An 18,027-nucleotide genomic window follows, 5' to 3' on the forward strand; every position below is an offset into this window, starting at 1 on the left:
CACAGAAAACAAAGGGGCATGATCTCCCTGATATATGACTGTTAACAAAGGGAGACGGAGAGACAGTAGAGACCAAGTCTGTGAACACTGTATATGTTCTTGATACATTGTATATTGCATATGTGTCTACCTGACCTAGACAAGGGATGGAAAAACAGGTCGTAAGATATCACAAGAAATGTACACACTGCCCTACTATGTAACTGCACCCTCTTTGCACAACACCTTGTAAAAAATTTATGTTCAATTAATAAAAAAATAAATTTTAAAAAAATTCTGTGCTAAAGAGAGCCTCCAACCTCAGCCTCCTACGTAGCTGGGTCCACGGGTACATGTGCACATTTTTTTAAATTGTCAAAGTACTGTACAAAGGGGTTACAGTTACATACATAAGGTAGTGAGTATATTTCTTACCAAACGTTTTACCTCCTCCATTTTTCTCCCACCTTCCCCCTTCCCTGGTTCCTTCCTCACCCTCCCCTGAGATGTTGGTTTACAGCATATTGTCTCGTAACTATTCCTGTAGCATTAGTTCGCCTTTTACCCTTCGTCTCTCCATTTCCCTAATTCCAATAAATGTACACACAATACCCAGTGTACCAAAGTCAGTTACAGTGAAAACTGGGGTAAAAGCATGGGAAAGAAAGACAAAAGAAAAAGGCATAATTTCATAGGATACATTGGAAATAACATCAAAGATAAGCCACTTATTTCCAAATCTTGTAGTTCATTTCACTTAGGTCATGTGCACATCTTAATTTGAATAATATATGCATTGCTTTATTTTTTGGTGCCAGACCTGTGGCTTCAACTTGGCCTGAGCGTTGTACCTGAGCTTTTTGCTCAAGGCTAGCACTCTACCACTTGAATCACACCTCCACCACTACTGGCAACTCTTTCCCCACCCCCCATGCACCCTCCTCCCCGCTGGTTACCTAGAGATAAGAGTCTCACAGACTTTCTTATCTGGGCTGGCTTCAAACCACAATCCTAAGATCTCAGCCTCCTGAGTAATGGGGATAACAGGAGTGCCTGATTTACAGTTCTATCTTATACTAGCTATAGGCATTTGGTCATCAGCTACATAATGCTGGTTCAGTTTAACTCATTTGACCAGGGAAAGGACCCAGGCTCATTTTTCTCATGGTATAAACTGTGTAATTATAAACATGAAGACCTGACAGGGAAGAAATAATGTTCTTGGGGGAAGATGTCAGAATGCTGAAAAGTGCTTTTGTCACCAAGTAAAATGCAGAAGTGACTACATGGAGAAAGATGCACTTTGTCAGCTCTCAGCTCTCTACCATTTTTCAGATGTTCAAAGGTAGCTAAGACTGTGGCACAGTATGACTCCTTGAGGTCAGGAATTTTGCTGACTTTCTCACCAGTACATCCACATGTGGTAAAAAAAAAAAAAAAAACAGTCCCTCCAACTATTGTTTGTTGTTGTTGTTGTTGTTATTGTTGTTGTTGTTGTTGTTGTTGTTTTTGCCAGTCCTGGGGCTTGGACTCAGGGCCTGAGCACTATCCCTGGCTTCTTTTTTTGCTCAAGGCTAGCACTCTGCCACTTGAGCCACAGCGCCGCTTCTGGCCATTTTCTGTATATGTGGTGCTGGGGAATCGAACCCAGGGCCTCATGTATATGAGGCAGGCACTCTTGCCACTAGGCCATATCCCCAGCCCCCCAACTATTATTTAAACAGATGAATGAGCCAGCTGCCAGTGTCTCACACCTGTTATCCAAACTACTCAGGAGGCTGAGATGTAAGGATTGCAGTTTGAAGCCAGCTTGGGGAAGAAAGTCCGTGTGAGACTCTTATTTCCAATTAGCCACAAAAAGCTCGAAGTGGAGCTGTGGCTCATGTAATAGAACACTAGCCTTGAGCACAAAAATTCAAGGACACTGCCCAGGCCCAGTCCAGAGTTCAAGTCTCAGAACTGGGGTGGGGGGGGAATAAAATGAAAAAAAATTTTTTTTGGCCAGTCCTGGGCCTTGGACTCAGGGCCTGAGCACCATCCCTGGCTTCTTCCCGCTCAAGGCTAGCACTCTGCCACCTGAGCCACTGCGCCCCTTCTGGCCGTTTTCCATATATGTAGTGCTGGGGAATCGAACCCAGGGCTTCATGTGTAGGAGGCAAGCACTCTTGCCACTAGGCCATAGTCCCAGCCCTAAAATGAAATTTTTTTAAAAAACAGATGAATTGGACTGGGAATGTGGCTTAGTGGTATAGTGCTTGTCTAGTGTGCACAAAGCCCTGGGTTTGATTCCTCAGCACCACATAAACAGAAAAGGCTGGAAGTAGCCCTGTGGCTCAGGAGGTAGAGTGCTAGCCTTGAGCAAAACGAAGCCAGGGATAGTGCTCAGGCCCTGAGTCCAAGCCCCAGGACTGGCAAAAACAAACAGATGAGTCTTCCATGCCAGAGATGGCAGGACATAGTCTCTATACCCTTGAGGAGTGTTTGACTTCTTGGAGAGATATGGTGAAACCAGATGATTACAAGACACCACTATTAAGTGTGTGTGTGAGCCACATGTCCCAGACTTCAGTGAAAGAGCACCAGCTTTCACTTACACATCAGGGTTTCCCAGGGCCCTTGGTATTTGAAACTAGCACTAATGATGAGTAGTCATTGCCACAGGGGAAAGGAAGTCTAGGAAGGATCCCATTGACCCAGCATTTTGCTATTCAGAGTAGGAGTTGTGGTCACTGGCAGGGCACATGGGACTAGCACTGGGTGCTGGACAGCAAGCTGATTCTCCAAGCAGCTTGCTCCTCCTCCCTCTTCCAGATCATCAATACCCTAATCCTATTTCCTGTGCCTGTGACATATCTCTACAGAAGCCCCCCCTCCTTTTCCACATACCCTGTCTTCCCTTTAATTCCCTCAGAATACAACATGGTCTATGAGTGGGTCCACTGACTTGGAGAACAACTCCTGCCAAAATTGTCCCCAGTAGCAGCATCGCTCTGAACAGAACTTTAACTGGGTTTAGTGCCAGTAATCACTTCAAGCAAAATCACTAGCAAATTCTAACATATCCAAGTCCAACCACTTTTTCTGGGCTCAATGGGAGTATTTACCAGAGGGAATGAGCGATACTTGGGTCTAGTGTGGAAAGCTCTCTTAGAGCCTGTCTCTGTTTTATTATTGATGTCATGAGATCTAAAAATGTGCTTCCTTCTGCTACTCCACCAGACATGCAACTGGCCAAAGGTAGAAGGAACAACTACTTCCTTGCATGTGGCCAGGCTGAGATCATTCTGATTAGCAAGGTCCTATCATGTGAAAGAAAAGATCGCCTTAGGTTTAATATAGTCATATGTTATCCTGGTATTTAGCAGCTCATTCACAGCCTCCAGAAAGCCCAGGAAACAGGTGTCCTGCAAAGCTGTAGCTGACTGTTGCCTTCCTTCACTGCTCTGATGGTCTCTTACTCGAGGCTTTTGCCAGCTTCATCTGTGGTATCCTCACCCTAGACACCATTGTAACCTCAGCTTTGTGTGTTTTGCCATTGGGCTTTCCAGTGAACAATGCTCTTGTCAGCAATTACCTGAGAGGCCTCCATAAAGCCTGTGCTGTATGTTCACAGAGCCATCTTTTCTGGTCATACATAGGTGGCAGCTCTAGGTTCTGCTCATTTATCTGCATTCTTAACTAGAACAAAACTCTTAAGAAGTCAGAAATGAGTATAACTTTTCATTTGTTTTTTGTTAGCACACATTAGTTATACAAATGGGAGTTTCATTGTGACATTTCCACACGAGTGTCACTTGTTTGTTGCTTTAGCCCCTAGAAGCACAAGTGAAAAGTGGCTAAGAAGTCCATTCTCAGCCTAACCTCCTCCCCTCTTATCACACTCAGCTGTGCTCCTCACCCTGAGCCCCCGACCCAATTTCCTGTTTCCCCAGCCTAGCTGGTATCCTTGCCAGAATCCTGAAAGTCCTTCTGGACTTCTCTCACCCCAGTCTCTCATAAGTTCTGCCACTTGCTTTGTAACCGTCTTCCTGCCTTTGCTGTCAACTTCTTCAGTCTGTATTTCAAAGTATTCTGAAGCATAGCCCAGCTTTGCCCTGTCTGCACTCCCTTCCTCAACCTTTCAGTCTCCACAGCAGCAATTTAAAAGTTGCACACTATATTAGTCCTGTGGAGCAGAACATACTCCAGTATCTGTGTTGATTTATAAATTAGATGTATGTACTGCTGCCTTAACATAAATTACAAATGTGCATACATGCAGAAAATGTAAGAGGGGGAGGTGAAATAAATCCTATGTGCTTTTGTGTTGCTTTGAATTTGGGTTGTTTTTGTTTTGAGAGAGAGTCTCACAATGCAGTGTAGGCTAGCCTCAAACACTACATCTTCCTTACTTTGCCTCTCCACTGCTAGGATTACAAGTGTCCTTACCATTCCCAGCTTAAAATACATCAACTTGAAAATAATTTTACTTAATGATAAAACCTTTTATAATTACTAAAATATTAACATGGAATAGGTAGTGTTGAGGTACTTGGTTATAATGGCTGTCAGAAGTGAGAAAGGCACCCAGAAGAAAATGGGGATCTGAATAGGGTAGGTACATTATTGATTGCATGAATGTGCTCATTATTCATGAGTCTTGCTTGAATTCTTGTTTCACCCTCACCCACTTGTATGTGTGCATGCACTATTTCCCTCCACTGTGCTATACTTAGTTTGTTGACATATCCAGCCCCTCCCTCAGTAGACCAAGCTCCTTGAGGGCAAGAATCAGTCTCCTAGGCTGGCCTAGAAAAAAGGGAATCCTTGTGTTCTTGGTGAGGGAAAGAGATCACATCAAATCTTCCCTGGCTTTGATTTTTGCAGAGCTCAGTTGATTCTCAGTACGTCCAGTGCTTTTGTACACTTTGTGTTCACATGTCATTTTGGGCCTGTGTAGCAGGGAAGACCCGCAGCTTGGACAGCTAGAGGACAGATGGCCTGAAAGCCTGTGGTCCTGTGGTCCCTGGAGAGTTTGTTAAGCAATTGTGAATGATCAGGTGCTTCATCTGTTCCCTGGAGGCCTTTGGACATTTGCAGTTTCACCATTATATTTATTGATTTCTATTTTTTTTAATATTTACTTTGAGATGAGGAATTCCTGAAGTTAGATCTGGGTCAACCATAACTTTATACCCTATCAGTGTCTCAGCAACTCCTGTCCCCTAGAGAGCGAGTTAAGAGTTTTGCTGGAGGGATTAAATCAGGCAGCAGAGGAGAAAGGGGAATGAGGAAGTAAATTTAGATCAAGTATGTATGTATAAAAATATCACAGTGAGGGGCTGGGGATATAGCCTAGTGGCAAGAGTGCCTGCCTCGGATATACGAGGTCCTAGGTTCGATTCCCCAGCACCACATATACAGAAAACGGCCAGAAGCGGCGCTGTGGCTCAAGTGGCAGAGTGCTAGCCTTGAGCGGGAAGAAGCCAGGGACAGTGCTCAGGCCCTGAGTCCAAGGCCCAGGACTGGCAAAAAAAAAAAAAAAATATATATATATATATATATATATATATATATATATATATATATATATCACAGTGAGGGGCCACAATGTGGCCTAGTGGTAGAGTACTTGCCTTGTATACATGAAGCCCTGGTTTGATTCCTTAGCACCACATATATAGAAAAAGTCAGAAGTGGCGCTGTGGCTCAAGTGGCAGAGTGCTAGCCTTGAGCAAAAGAAGCCAGGAACAGTGCTCAGGCCCTGAGTTCAAGCCCCAGGACAGAAAAAGGAAAAAAAATATATCGACAGACAGACAGATAGGTCACATTGAAACCCTCTTTTATACCTGATATGTGCCTGTAAAGGAGAGAGAGAGAGAGATTAAAAACAAGTAAAGCAGCAGTTTCTACTGTGTTCTGCCTTAGAGGTAAGCTGTATGTCAGGCAGGTAAGTCTTGAGTGCCAAGGAACAAGCAGCACCAGTGCATGGCCTCCACTTCTGTCTTTGCCAGCAACCCACAGGCCTTGAGACCCTTGTAAGATGTTGGGTCTAGATGAAGTGATGACCAGACACATTTGTCTCCTGAGGATTTGTTGTTTGGTTTGTGATAGAAGGCATTTAGGTTTGTGAGACAGAGCCTTACTTTGTAACCCACACTGGCATAGAACTCATGATCCTCCTGTGTGTACCTTCCAAGTACTGAGAATACAGCTGAGCACCACCACACCCAGCTGTCCTGGTTTTTGTGGAACTTACATTTGTGTGAAGTTATTTCAGCCCCTTAAATTTAACTTCCTACTTTTCCCATTGAACATTGTTTAGGCAGCAAAAACATGGATAAATGGGTTAACCAGCATTTGCCCCCTGACCTCACCCTTCCTCCTGACTGAAGTGTTGGAAAGTGTGGGCCCAGGCAGATTAGGGAATCCGGATGTGAGGTCTCCCTCATGGCAGGAAGTTCCAGGGTGCTCTACCCTTCATAATGGTCCTTTTACACATTAACTCTATTAGAGGGATATGACTATCTTCATGTAATAGAAGCCCATGGAACATTTCTGCTTAATACTGTTGAATAGAGGAACACAGCCTAACAGTGCTTAGGAGGAGAGAATTACAATTTAGTAAAACACACACAACAGTTTAGAATACAGAAACAACAACAGAGAGCTCCATGTGTTAACTTTGCCCAGCCTGCTATTTGCTTGCATTGTTTCAATTGTGGGTTTCAGTAATCTAGCGACATCATCTTTGCAGAAGACAGATGGGATTTGTTCTCTGGGACCCCTAGGCCCTTCAGTGAGAAAAAAATTACCATGGCTGAAAACCCACATACTGAACATTGTGAGCTGGAATTTTCCCCATGACCTTTGTGCACCATGGACACCAGCACGGGGGGGGGGGGGGGGGGCACATTACCTTAGCCAGATCATTCTACCTGGTGGGGTTGGGCCTCACTAGAGAACAGAGCTTCTTCTGGTAGGAGGAAGGGCCTATGAATTAATAACTGAGTCACCGGGAATGCAAAAAAAGCACTACCTCAAGGCAGGGTATTGTTTCCAGGCTGCCTTTCCTGGTGGGTGGCTAGGGTAGCATTGTTTGGAAGGTTAGAATCCAAACACCAGCTCATCTATTCTCCAGCTGTTGTTTATCCACCAGCTTCCTGGAATAGTCAAGCACTAGGCCTTTTAAGAAAAGTTCTGTGCTATTCTACTTTTCTGGTAGCTAATAATTAAGCACAATGGTGATCTAGCCTCTGTTTACTGAAAGGATGCCAGTAGTGGACCAAAGAACATCTGTGTCCCTTGGAAGCAGTGACATTGAAGTACAGATAGATTCCCATGAGCTCATCTCTACCCCTCCTACACCACCGATTGGAGCCTTTGTACAACCACTCATTAACTCCCTGAGCAGTCCTTCTAGTTTTTCTTTTTAAATTTTCTTAACATTTTTTTGTTAACTAACACATATATGTTATATAAAGTTTAAAGAGTACAAAAAACTGACAGTTTTGCATCTGCTTTCAGACCTTTGAGGTCCTGAGTCCTGTCGGTGGTATCCTTGGAGGCAGACTACATCCTGCTCTGTCTCCCCCACTCCCTAGTGCCTTACTTGGAGAGAATGGGAACACTGCTTTACCACTGCCCCTGCCTCCTCAGACTCACCTCAGCCACATGCAGCACAGTTAGTGCACAGTTTAACTATGGGACCCATATCTAGAATTGATATGCAGCTTTAATCTGCCCCACCTGTAGTAGCCTCTAGCCTGCCCTCTCCTACCTTGAAACCTTTCTTCCTCTTGCCTCCCATCCCCAGGAGTGTCTTCACAGCCTTGTCAGATGAGATCCTCAGGCCTGCCTCCCTCCACCCAGAGTTCTACCCTTACCTCTCTTGTCTTCAGTTGCACAAACCAGTGCCCACGGCCTCACCTTTGACCCCTTCTCCCCACACTCAAGCTTGCTGGGCTTGCTTCCTCAGTTTCTCCAAGCCAGTTACCCTCTCTTCAAGCCCTTGCTGACTTCCCTAGTCTGAACCTCTTTCATCCCTCTCCTGGATGTTCCTACCAGCTCCCAGCTGTCTTCTGTACTTGGCTATTTCTTTCTTCCACTGTTTCCTAACCAGAATGAGCTTCTAAATCACAAGGCTGACATCATCTCGGTGCTTTTGAAGGCATTCAGATCAGATGCCTTTTGTTGCTTTGGGACCAAGTTGAAACAGATGGACCACACACAAGGCCCTAGTGGACAGGCCCTCAAGGCCCTGATCAGGTCATACCTGCTTGCACTATCTATAGGAAATTGCAGGACCCCACTTGCCCAGTTCTGTCTGCTAGCATTTCATAAGTTGGTTCTGTGTGGAATGAATGTTCTTTACTGAACTCATCATTCATATCTAGTTTACCTCCTCAATCCTTCCCTGCCTCCCTTCCCCTCTCCTGGTTCCCTTTCCTCTTCTCTTTTGCAGTACTAGAGTTTGAACTCCAGAGCCTCTGAACTTGTTAGACCAGATACTTTACAATTGGAGCCATAGCTCCAACCCTTTTCCTTTTTATTTACTTTTCAGTCATACCCTAATGATTTTGCCTGGAGTCAATCTTGGACCTCATCAGTTCTCCTATCCACAACTCTTATGTGATTGAGCTCACAGGCACATGCCACCATGCCTGACTTGTTGTGTTGAGATAGGGTTCTCACTTTTTGCCTAAGCTGACCTCAAATCATGTTCTCCTTATCTCTGCCTCCCAAATACCTGAGATTACAGGTATGAGTCACCTACCTGACATGCCGTCTGAAGCTGGAATTTCCATTTATGTACATGATTGTTGAATTATGTCTTTACATTCTTTTTTTTTTCTTTTCTTTTCTTTTTTTTTGCTGCCCATCCTGGGGCTTGGACTCAGGGCCTGAGCACTGTCCCTGGCTTCTTTTTGCTCAAGGCTAGCACTCTACCTCTTGAGCCACAGTGCCACTTCTGGCTTTTTCTATGTATGTGGTACTGAGGAATCAAACCCAGGGCTTCATGTATGTGAGACAAGCACTCTACCACTAGGCCATATTCCTAGCCCTTCTTTACATTCTTACTGATATGGGATGGATTCTGGCACTTGTGAAAATATTTTACAATCTAGATTAATATGGTGATTATATTAAATTTCTATTTGTATAAGTGAAGCTAAAAGTATGAAGGATGACATCCATGTTTATTAGTGATGGATTACAGGTCTCCCTTAGATAGAGCCCATGGTGATGCTGATCTAAACTATTCCTCAATTCCATGCAGAGGAGTGGGGAATAGAGCTCACAGACTAAGATCTTTACAGATTCTACCCTCAAGCAGCTCATACTTCTTTACTTTTTAAAGACTCCATATCAATCTTCTATGCTGTTTCCAAGTGTCCTATAGCATTGCAGAAAGCCTTATACTGATTGGGGATGAGAGTGAGCACTTTTGGTCTAAAAAGAAAAAACTGTCCTATTCTGATGCTTCTCTCAGCTATTGCAATATTCTTTAGAAACAGCATGCTGAGGAGAGATTGGTCCTTTGAGAGACTCCAAGTACTGTAAAGTATGTTTCATAGGCGTTTGGTGGACAGAAACTTGTGTGCTATCCACTCACCAGGAGATTTTATTTATCCTTTGTCACCAGGAGACCTGTAGGAAGTGTCAGGGACTCTGGAAAGAACACAATGGCCTCACCTGTGAAGAGCTGGCTGAAAAGGATGACATCAAGTACCGAACATCTATGTGAGTAGTATGACTCCAGGCATGTATGGTTGACTCTCAGCTGCCTTTGGCAGAGGGGACAAGGGGTTAAGCCTCTCCAGTCCAGAGTGATCTTAGGCAAGCCCTTGGCCTGTTTCCTCTTCTCCACAGCCTCGTGAGCCATTCTGGAAGTGAAATGGTGCATAGAAAATGCCTGCCCCACATGCATTCAATAAATTTTGGCCCCCTTCTCCTTATTGTCTAAATAAATAAGCACTGACAACACATTTTAATTAGATTAGCTTGCACTAATGTTGCTTCTATTTGTGTTAGAGAATTCTGGTGGCCTGAGACATTAAATAGAGCTCCCAGACTCCAGAATGTAAAATAATACATTGGTAATAATGATAAACATTACTTGTATAATTCCCTGTGTGGTTGAGCACTCTATATACATTAACTTAGTGTCTCAAATATGCAGAAGTCTATTTCTCTCTCGTGTAACAAGTCCAGCCTTGCTGAACTGATTCAGCTGATCTGTACCATGAGGTAACTCAGAAATCCAGGCTCCTTTATCCTGTTATCTGCTTCACCATTTCCTGAGTGTGGTATTATTGCCCACATAATTGTTCCGGGGCATAGTCACATTTATACTCCAGCAGAAGAAAGTAGAAAGTTGTAAATGATTTGGAAATTATGTGTACCATATGAACACAACCTAGTTCCAAAGCAAGGAAGATGCTATGGCAATCTCTAGCCAGGGGACTTTATATCTAGTTTAAATAGGATGGGTAAGGATGGAAGTTTGTTGCACAGGTGGTGAACCAAGGAATGGTGTCTAGATCCTTCAGCCATCTCTGAGTCTCCAGCACAGGTAGGTATATTAGCATCCTTACTTCACAGATGAGGCAGGTGAGACCCAGAGAACAAGCCTAAGTAGCTTGCTTGCCCAGGTCACCCAGGCACAGGCTTCCTGACTGTGCTTTGTGCCTCAACTTCAGTGAACAGAATAATGGCTCCCAAGTCTACCTTATAAGACTCTGCAAATGTGTTTAAGGTTATGGACCTTGATGGGGAAAATTATCAAAAAGTAGACCCAATCTAATAAAAACTACAGCCTTTCATAGCTAGATGAGATAGAGAGTCATGACAATGATGAGTGAGAAAAACAAGAAGAACCAGGTGCCTCACACCTGTAATCCAGCAATATGAAACACTGTCAAGAAGATTACAGTTAGATACTAACCTGGGCAAAAAGTTTACCAGGCCTTTTTTACTCACCCACAACGAGAAGAAGAAGACTAAGATCAGGTCAGGAAAATTGACATGCCAATTGACAGCCTAGGTAGAAAAGTCTACATGACTCTGTCTCAACAGAAGAAGCTGGGCATAGTGACATGTGCCTGTTATCCCAAGTACATAGAAGGATCACAGTTCAGGCACAGTCAGGAAATAAGATGCTATCTCAAAAATAACCAGTGTGTGGGCTGGGAATGTGGCTTAGCAGTAGAGTGCTTGCCTTGCATCCATGAAGCCCTGGATTCAATTCCTCAGCACCACATAAACAGAAGCCAGAAGTGGCGCTGTGGCTCAAGTGGTAGAGTGCTAGCCTTGAGCAAAAAGAAGCCATGGACAGTGCTCAGGCCCTGAGTCCAAGCCCCAGGACCAGCAAAAAAATAAAATAAATAATCAGTGTGAAGAAGGACAGGAGACATAAGTCAGTGGTAGAATTCCCGCCTAGCAAGAGAAAAGTATTCAATATAAATTCTAATACCCCCAAAACAGAAGCTGGGCACTAGTGGCTCATATCTGTAATCCTAGTTACTTAGGAAGCTGAGATCTGAGGATTGTGACTAAAAGCCATCCCAAGGCAGGAAAATCTGCGAGACATTTTTCTAAAATGAGCCAATAAAAAGCCAGAAGTGGAGCTGAGGCTCAAATGGTAGAGCACTAGCCTTGAGCACAAAAGTTCAGGAACAGCACCTAGGCTCTGAGTTCAAGCCCCAGAACCAGCAAAAATAAAATTACAAAAGGTTTTGACCTCATACTGCCTTTGAAGATGGAAGAAGAAGACCATGAGGCAGCTGCTAGAAGATACAAATACTTTTCTACCTGTAGCCACCAAAAAATCCTCCATCCTAAACATCAAAGAATTGAGTCCTGCCAACAACCTAGACATTCAGCAAACTACATATCTGATGAGGAGGCTGCCACAGGGTTGGTATTAAGTGGCTTTAGGACTCAGCAATGGGCTATGGCTATTTCACAGTGAGCATGGTTACTTTTGGAGCAAGACTTCCCTTCTGCTCTTCTGTCAGTTCTGATTCACTCAGTGTCTGTGTTGACCCCGGGCACTTGGAGCAGCATGGGACCCTCAGCTTGGTGGCCCTCTTGATCAACAAAGCAGAGCAGAATATCCTCCTAAATGTCTTAGTGGAAGGGGATGCAGGATGCACTATAGAAGCTTAACTTTGAAAAGGATATTCTAGGGCACTTGAATTTGAGAAAGAATACACCCTCCTGTATTTTTACACATTTCTCCCACTTTGTGGGGTTTGTTGTTGTTTGTCCAGTTGTGTGTCTTGAACTCAGGGCCAGGACTCTGTCCCTGAGGTCTCTTACTCAAGGCTAGAGCTCTACCACTTGAGCCACAGCTCTACTTCCAGGTTTTTGGTGGTTAATTGAAGATAGGAGTCTCATGGATTTTCCTGCCTGGGTTGGCTTTGAACTGCAATCTTCAGATCTTAGCCTCCTGAGTAGCTAGGATTACAGGCGTGAGCCACTAGTGCCTAGCTCTACTTTGTACATTCATATTTCATATTAGTGCATCCTAGAGCATTTGCTGCTCTGTTCACAAGGTCAGATCTATCTACATGCTATTTGAGTAGTAGACCAGAGTTTTGTCCTGGTGGATGACAGATAAGATCCTTGTCAACTGCTGATAGTCTCTGGCATTGGACAGAGAACAAAGGCATGTTACAGATCAATAGCTACATACCAGTTGCCGGGAGCTATGTTGTTGCTCTGAGAAGGAGCAGCATCTGGAACAGCAGCTGCAGTTAGTCAGCACCTGCTCAGTAATGAACTGTTCTCCAGGACACCATCTTCTGTACTGGTCAAACAGAAGTGAAAAGAGATGGGCAGAGACAGCACTGCATACTTTGAAGTTGATTGGTGGCACCAATCTCAAAGATACCCTTCCAGCCCTACAAAGACAGAAACATTAGCCGCACCTGTAGCTCATGCCTGTAATCCTTGCTACTTAGGAGGCTGAAATATGAGGATTGCAGTTCAAAGCCAACCCATGTAGGAAAATCCTTGAGACTCCTAGCTGTAATTAGTCACTAAAAAGCTGGAAGTGGAGCTGTGGCTCAAAGAGGTGGAGCTCCAGCCTTGAGAAAAAAAAAAGGAAAAGGAAAAGGAAAATGGATTGGGTAGCTGAAGTAAGTAGTACTGGACTCATGGGATGTCAGCTGGTTACCTGGGGGAGGGCCTTGAGCCTTCTTGTTGGAACACAGGGTCAGCAGACACACAGCTCAGGTGTCTCTTCCTGTCTTGTCCCTAGGAACACATTCAGTGGGCTATTTCCTGCCTAGTTTAGATGTTGCTTGCCAGACCACCCTTTCTACTCTTCCCCCTTCAAAAGCCCAACTATTCTCTTCAGTCCCAGTGTTCACATTTGTGTTCCTGCAGCCGTGGCCCCAACAGTCTTTTGGGGAGGGGTACAAGGCCATCCGGGCCCCTATCTGGTAATCATTTTAGCTCTTCATACTGTGTTGAACAGGTGTTTGAACATTATAGCAGTGTTGAACTGTAAGCATAAGGGAGAACCTTTTCTTTTTTCTGCCACACCCATTATTTTTTCACATAATGACAATTTATTGAATAGAGCAAGCAAACACCCTCTCAGCAAACCTTTGGGAAAGGACTGCATCGCTTCAATTCTCTTCAGCCCATTCTTTCTCATGCTGAGCCCTAGGAAAAAGCCAGCCAGGCCTATCTCGGAGGGGCTCTTACAGAGTTTGTGCTATTCAGAATTGCAGTCAGGTATTGGAAATAGATTTTCAAATTGGAAACTTAGTCATCAGAACCTTGAGGTTTGGGGTTTCTTTTTGTGCCAATAACTAACATTGTCAGCCTAAGTCGACAGTACTAAATTCACTTTAAACTCTGTCTTCCTGTTGGTGTTTCGTTTCAGAATGAAGAGTTCTTTATACTTTTGTAACTTGAATGAAGTATAAATTCTTTTCAGGCCAGTTGTACTTTCGTTTATTTCAAGCTACTCACAGATGAGACCTAACTAAATAGTTTTCTAATGCAGTTGCCTATTTTTAGGTATGTGAGCTACATTCTGAGGAACACACTATAGCCATCTCTTAAATATCAGTAGTCACTTGCCTGCCTGACTCACCTGGGCCACAACAGGTCCTCCCAGTCACTGACACTGTGGGCTGCTGCCTAGGTGGTAGAAGTGCCCACCTTGCGGCTGACACCCATTGGATCCTCTGCACTCTACAGCTATCTGTAGCAAACCTCTAGACTCACTTCCTAGTACAACCATACTTAGGGGTGAGAGTACGGTGCACAGCCCTTATCCTCTGCCTTCTCCTTAGCAGAGGAAGATGGAAACTGTCACTTTGTAGGCTGGAACAGAGCACTGTGGAAGTGCCTAGCATAGAAGGCAGCTCCTAGCAAACAGCAGTCTGTCGTTCTGTTCAAGTTGTCTGCCCTTCAAATCAGGTCAGATGATACCAGAAACAGCCTCACTGTAAGGGGTTCAGGAAGTGTGGGACTCTGACAGAGGACATAAAGACTGGCTAGTGGATCACCTACCCCCAGGCCAAGTTTTCAAAATTCCAGGGAAAGTGAGGTTTGGGTATACTGGTTCTTCACCCAGTTCTCTGTACAATAAAACACATAGTTTAGGAAGTTCTATTTCAAGCCTTTGGGATTCTGTTACAGGGAAGTTATTTATCTAAATGATAGATGCTAATCACAGTGCCAGTGGGCTTTATATCTTATATCTATGATCCTTAAACTACCACGAGGAAGTTTTTCCAGTTTAAAAAATGGTAAAAAACTGAAATTAATAATAAATAAAATTATGAAACTGAGTCTCAAAGTAACTATGAACTTTAATCAAGATCATATAATCAATAAACTGAACTCAGACTCCAAAGTGTAGGCTTTTCTCTTTAATTTCACCAAAAGCCACAGGCAGTCATTACATAAGGAAAGAAAAAAGTAAGTACTTAATGACTGTAGCATTTGTCTATCTTCTTCATGTCTCCTGCCAATTCTAATCATATGTTCTTATTTTCAGTGAAGAAAAAATGACTGCTGCCCGCATTAGAAAATGCCACAAGTGTGGGACTGGCCTCATCAAGTCTGAAGGCTGCAACCGTATGTCCTGCCGCTGTGGTGCCCAAATGTGCTACCTCTGTCGGGTATCTATAAATGGATATGACCATTTCTGCCAGCATCCTCGCTCACCAGGAGCCCCTTGCCAGGAGTGCTCACGATGCTCCCTCTGGACTGATCCCACTGTGAGTGCATACAAGGGGGAGAGAGCCATAGTTTCCTGTAGTGAAAAATGTTTTGTATATACATGACAAATTCTGACTCATGAAAAAATGTAGGGGATTACATAGACCAATAACCACAGGAAAAAATGGAGAAAGCAAACAAAAGATGCATGGTAGATCATGCTAATAGTCTCCACTACTTAAGAGGCTCTCAAGATCACTTGAGTCCACAAGTTTGAGATCAACCTAAGCAACACAGTGGTGAGACTTCATCTTAAAAGAAAAGAAAAAGAAAAATTCTTTTTGTGCTTTAGGGAATAAACTTTCTATGCCATCTCAAGTATTTCACAGCATAGAACAGTATCTGACAGATTGTCCTGACAAAGAAGCTACAGCCTTCTCGTGACTCACATACAGATGATACTAGTGTTTCAATTCTCTAAATCAATATTAGCACATTAGCACAGGCAGGGCACTGGTGGCTCATACCTGTAATCCTAGCAATTTAGGAGGCTGAGATCTAAGGATCCTGGTTCAAAGCCAACCTGGACAGGAAAGTCTGTGAGACTCGTTTCCAGATAAACCAGAAAACTGAAAGTGGAGGTGTGGCTGAAAGTGATGAAGCACTAGCCTGGAGCACAAAATCTCAGCTCCTAGGCCCTGAGTTCAAGCCCTATGACTGACCACCCCACCCCCACTCCCCCCCCCCCAAAAAAAAAGAACATAAGCTAGGTACTGGTGCCTCACACTTATAATTCTAGCTACTAAGGAGGCTGAAATCTGAGGGTTATACTAGCTGTGAGTGAAAAAGCTCAGGAATAACACCCAGGCCCCAACCCCCCCAGGACCCACATACACAAAAGGGAACATTATTGCTGCAAATAAGAACAAGCCTAAAAATAGCAGTTAAGGCTGACTTAGCAGAACACTTGCCTGTGTGTGGAAGACCCTGAGTTCCATCTCCAACACACACACACACACACACACACACATACACACACACACAGAGCAAAAGCTCCAGGTACTGGAGGCTCATTCCTATAATCCTAGTTACTCAGGAGGCTCTGAGGATTGCAGTTCAAAGCCAGCCCAGGCAAAGAAGTCAGTGAGACTCTTTATCTCCAATAAACCACTAGAAAACAGGAAGTGGCAGGTTGGCTTAAAATGATAAGAGCAGTAGCCTTGAGCTGAAGTACTCAGGGACAGTGCCCAAGCCCAAGAGTTCAAGCCCCACAAACAACCAAAAAAGTGGGGGAGGGGGGCAAAAGCATCAGTTAAATAAGGCAGAAATGCTTTTTTTTTTTTTTTTTTTTTTTTTGGCCAGTCCTGGGCCTTGAACTCAGGGCCTGAGCACTGTCCCTGGCTTCTTTTTACTCAAGGCTAGCACTCTGCCACTTGAGCCACAGCGCCACTTCTGGCCGTTTTCTGTATATGTGGTGCTGGGGAATCGAACCCAGGGCCTCATGTATACAAGGCAAGCACTCTTGCCACTAGGCCATATCCCAAGCCCCAGAAATGCTTTTTTCCCATGAGTGAGTGCAGAGATGGCAGCCTAAGCATGGGATATAGCAGATCTGCCAGGAACTGGTTGCTTCTAGCATTCTACCCCACCCCACCATCCACGGAAGTCATGCCCCTAGCCCATGTGGCCAATTATCTAGAGAGTCCTGGCTGATAAGAGCAGAAGGGACAGAGAAAAAGCCCAGCTTTTTGCTGCCATACTCCGTATCTCAGCCTTCCAAGTTGCTAGGATTGCAGTCATGCGCTACTGGTGCCCACTTAGACGAATACTTTCTAAGCCAAAGAAAAGGTTTCTACCTCTAGTGTGGAAGTCTCCAACATGCTTGCCATAAGAAGATGGAAGGGTCACAGGTTGGCAGGTCTAGTAGCCAGATCTGGTGGGGCTGCCTAGAAGTGGACCTCAGCCAGGATTAAAGCAAGGTGCCATCCTCGGAACAAAGAGCAAGGTAAACGTGATCACAGGAGGTGATGGCTAGTCCACATGGAATCGACTATAAAACTTCCTTACCACTGCCTCTTTGTCTGGTTGCCACAGTATGCAATTGCCCCATTTTTTTTTTTCCAAATGGTTCATTTCTATCCTGATGAAGGGTCTGTGGTGGCTCAAATAAACTTAGAAAGGAAGGTCAGGCAAACAAATCCCTCCAATTTCCTCTGGTCACCATAGCCCAAGATTTTGTTCCACTTGTCCTGTTCCCATCAAATCAGGGATCAGCCCAGTCTCCTTGATTCTCACCAGGAGACCGATTGAATTGCACCCCAGCATCTGCTGGGGCTTCTGAGAACACAAAGCTATTCAGAAGAGCTGGGAAACAAAGCTGGCCCTGTCCTGGCTGCTCTTCATTAATGGGCTGGCTGGGAAGGGAAGAATCTCCCATTGTCAGCAAGGAAGGGAGGTGTGGAGAGAAGTATGCCTGCTTAGTCCTTAATAACTAGAGACTGCTGGGAGCCTCAGCTAACTCTGTACTGAGCCTCAAATGGTGAATTGTAACTTTCTCTGTTCCTTACCAAAAATAAACCAAAACCAAGTCTTATGAAACAGGCTTACTTCTTTAGGAAGAGAAAAGAGAAACAAGCAAATACAGACAGAGCAAACCACAGTTTTCTGGATCAGGGGACAGAATGCTGCAGTGCTGAGTCTCAGCATATAAAGGAGCAGATTCCTCTGTGGTGGGCTGAGTCTCCAACCCCAATATGTTGGCGCCTGTGCACATGTGGCTGCTGATTGGCAGTTAAGGGGCTATGTCACTGTTGGGGCTCACAGAACTTCACCTACACCGGATTCTGGAAATGTGTACATGACAGCATATTTGTTTTACGT

The 18,027-nt window shown here is 44.4% G+C and overlaps 1 protein-coding gene across 6 annotated transcripts in view; it reads left to right on the forward strand.

Moving 5' to 3' along the window:
* Rnf216 (ring finger protein 216) overlaps positions 1–18,027 on the forward strand; it is a 131,915-nt gene that overhangs the window by 103,791 nt on the left and 10,097 nt on the right. For all 6 annotated transcript variants that reach the window (XM_048329859.1, XM_048329900.1, XM_048329885.1 and 3 more), the window contains 2 exons: positions 9,605–9,702; positions 14,984–15,206. In XM_048329859.1, coding sequence (XP_048185816.1) covers positions 9,605–9,702; positions 14,984–15,206 — 321 coding nt within the window. The remainder of the gene's footprint in view (positions 1–9,604; positions 9,703–14,983; positions 15,207–18,027) is intronic.

Source organism: Perognathus longimembris, chromosome 1 (genome assembly GCF_023159225.1).
Source record: "Perognathus longimembris pacificus isolate PPM17 chromosome 1, ASM2315922v1, whole genome shotgun sequence".
Lineage (NCBI taxonomy): Eukaryota > Metazoa > Chordata > Mammalia > Rodentia > Heteromyidae > Perognathus > Perognathus longimembris.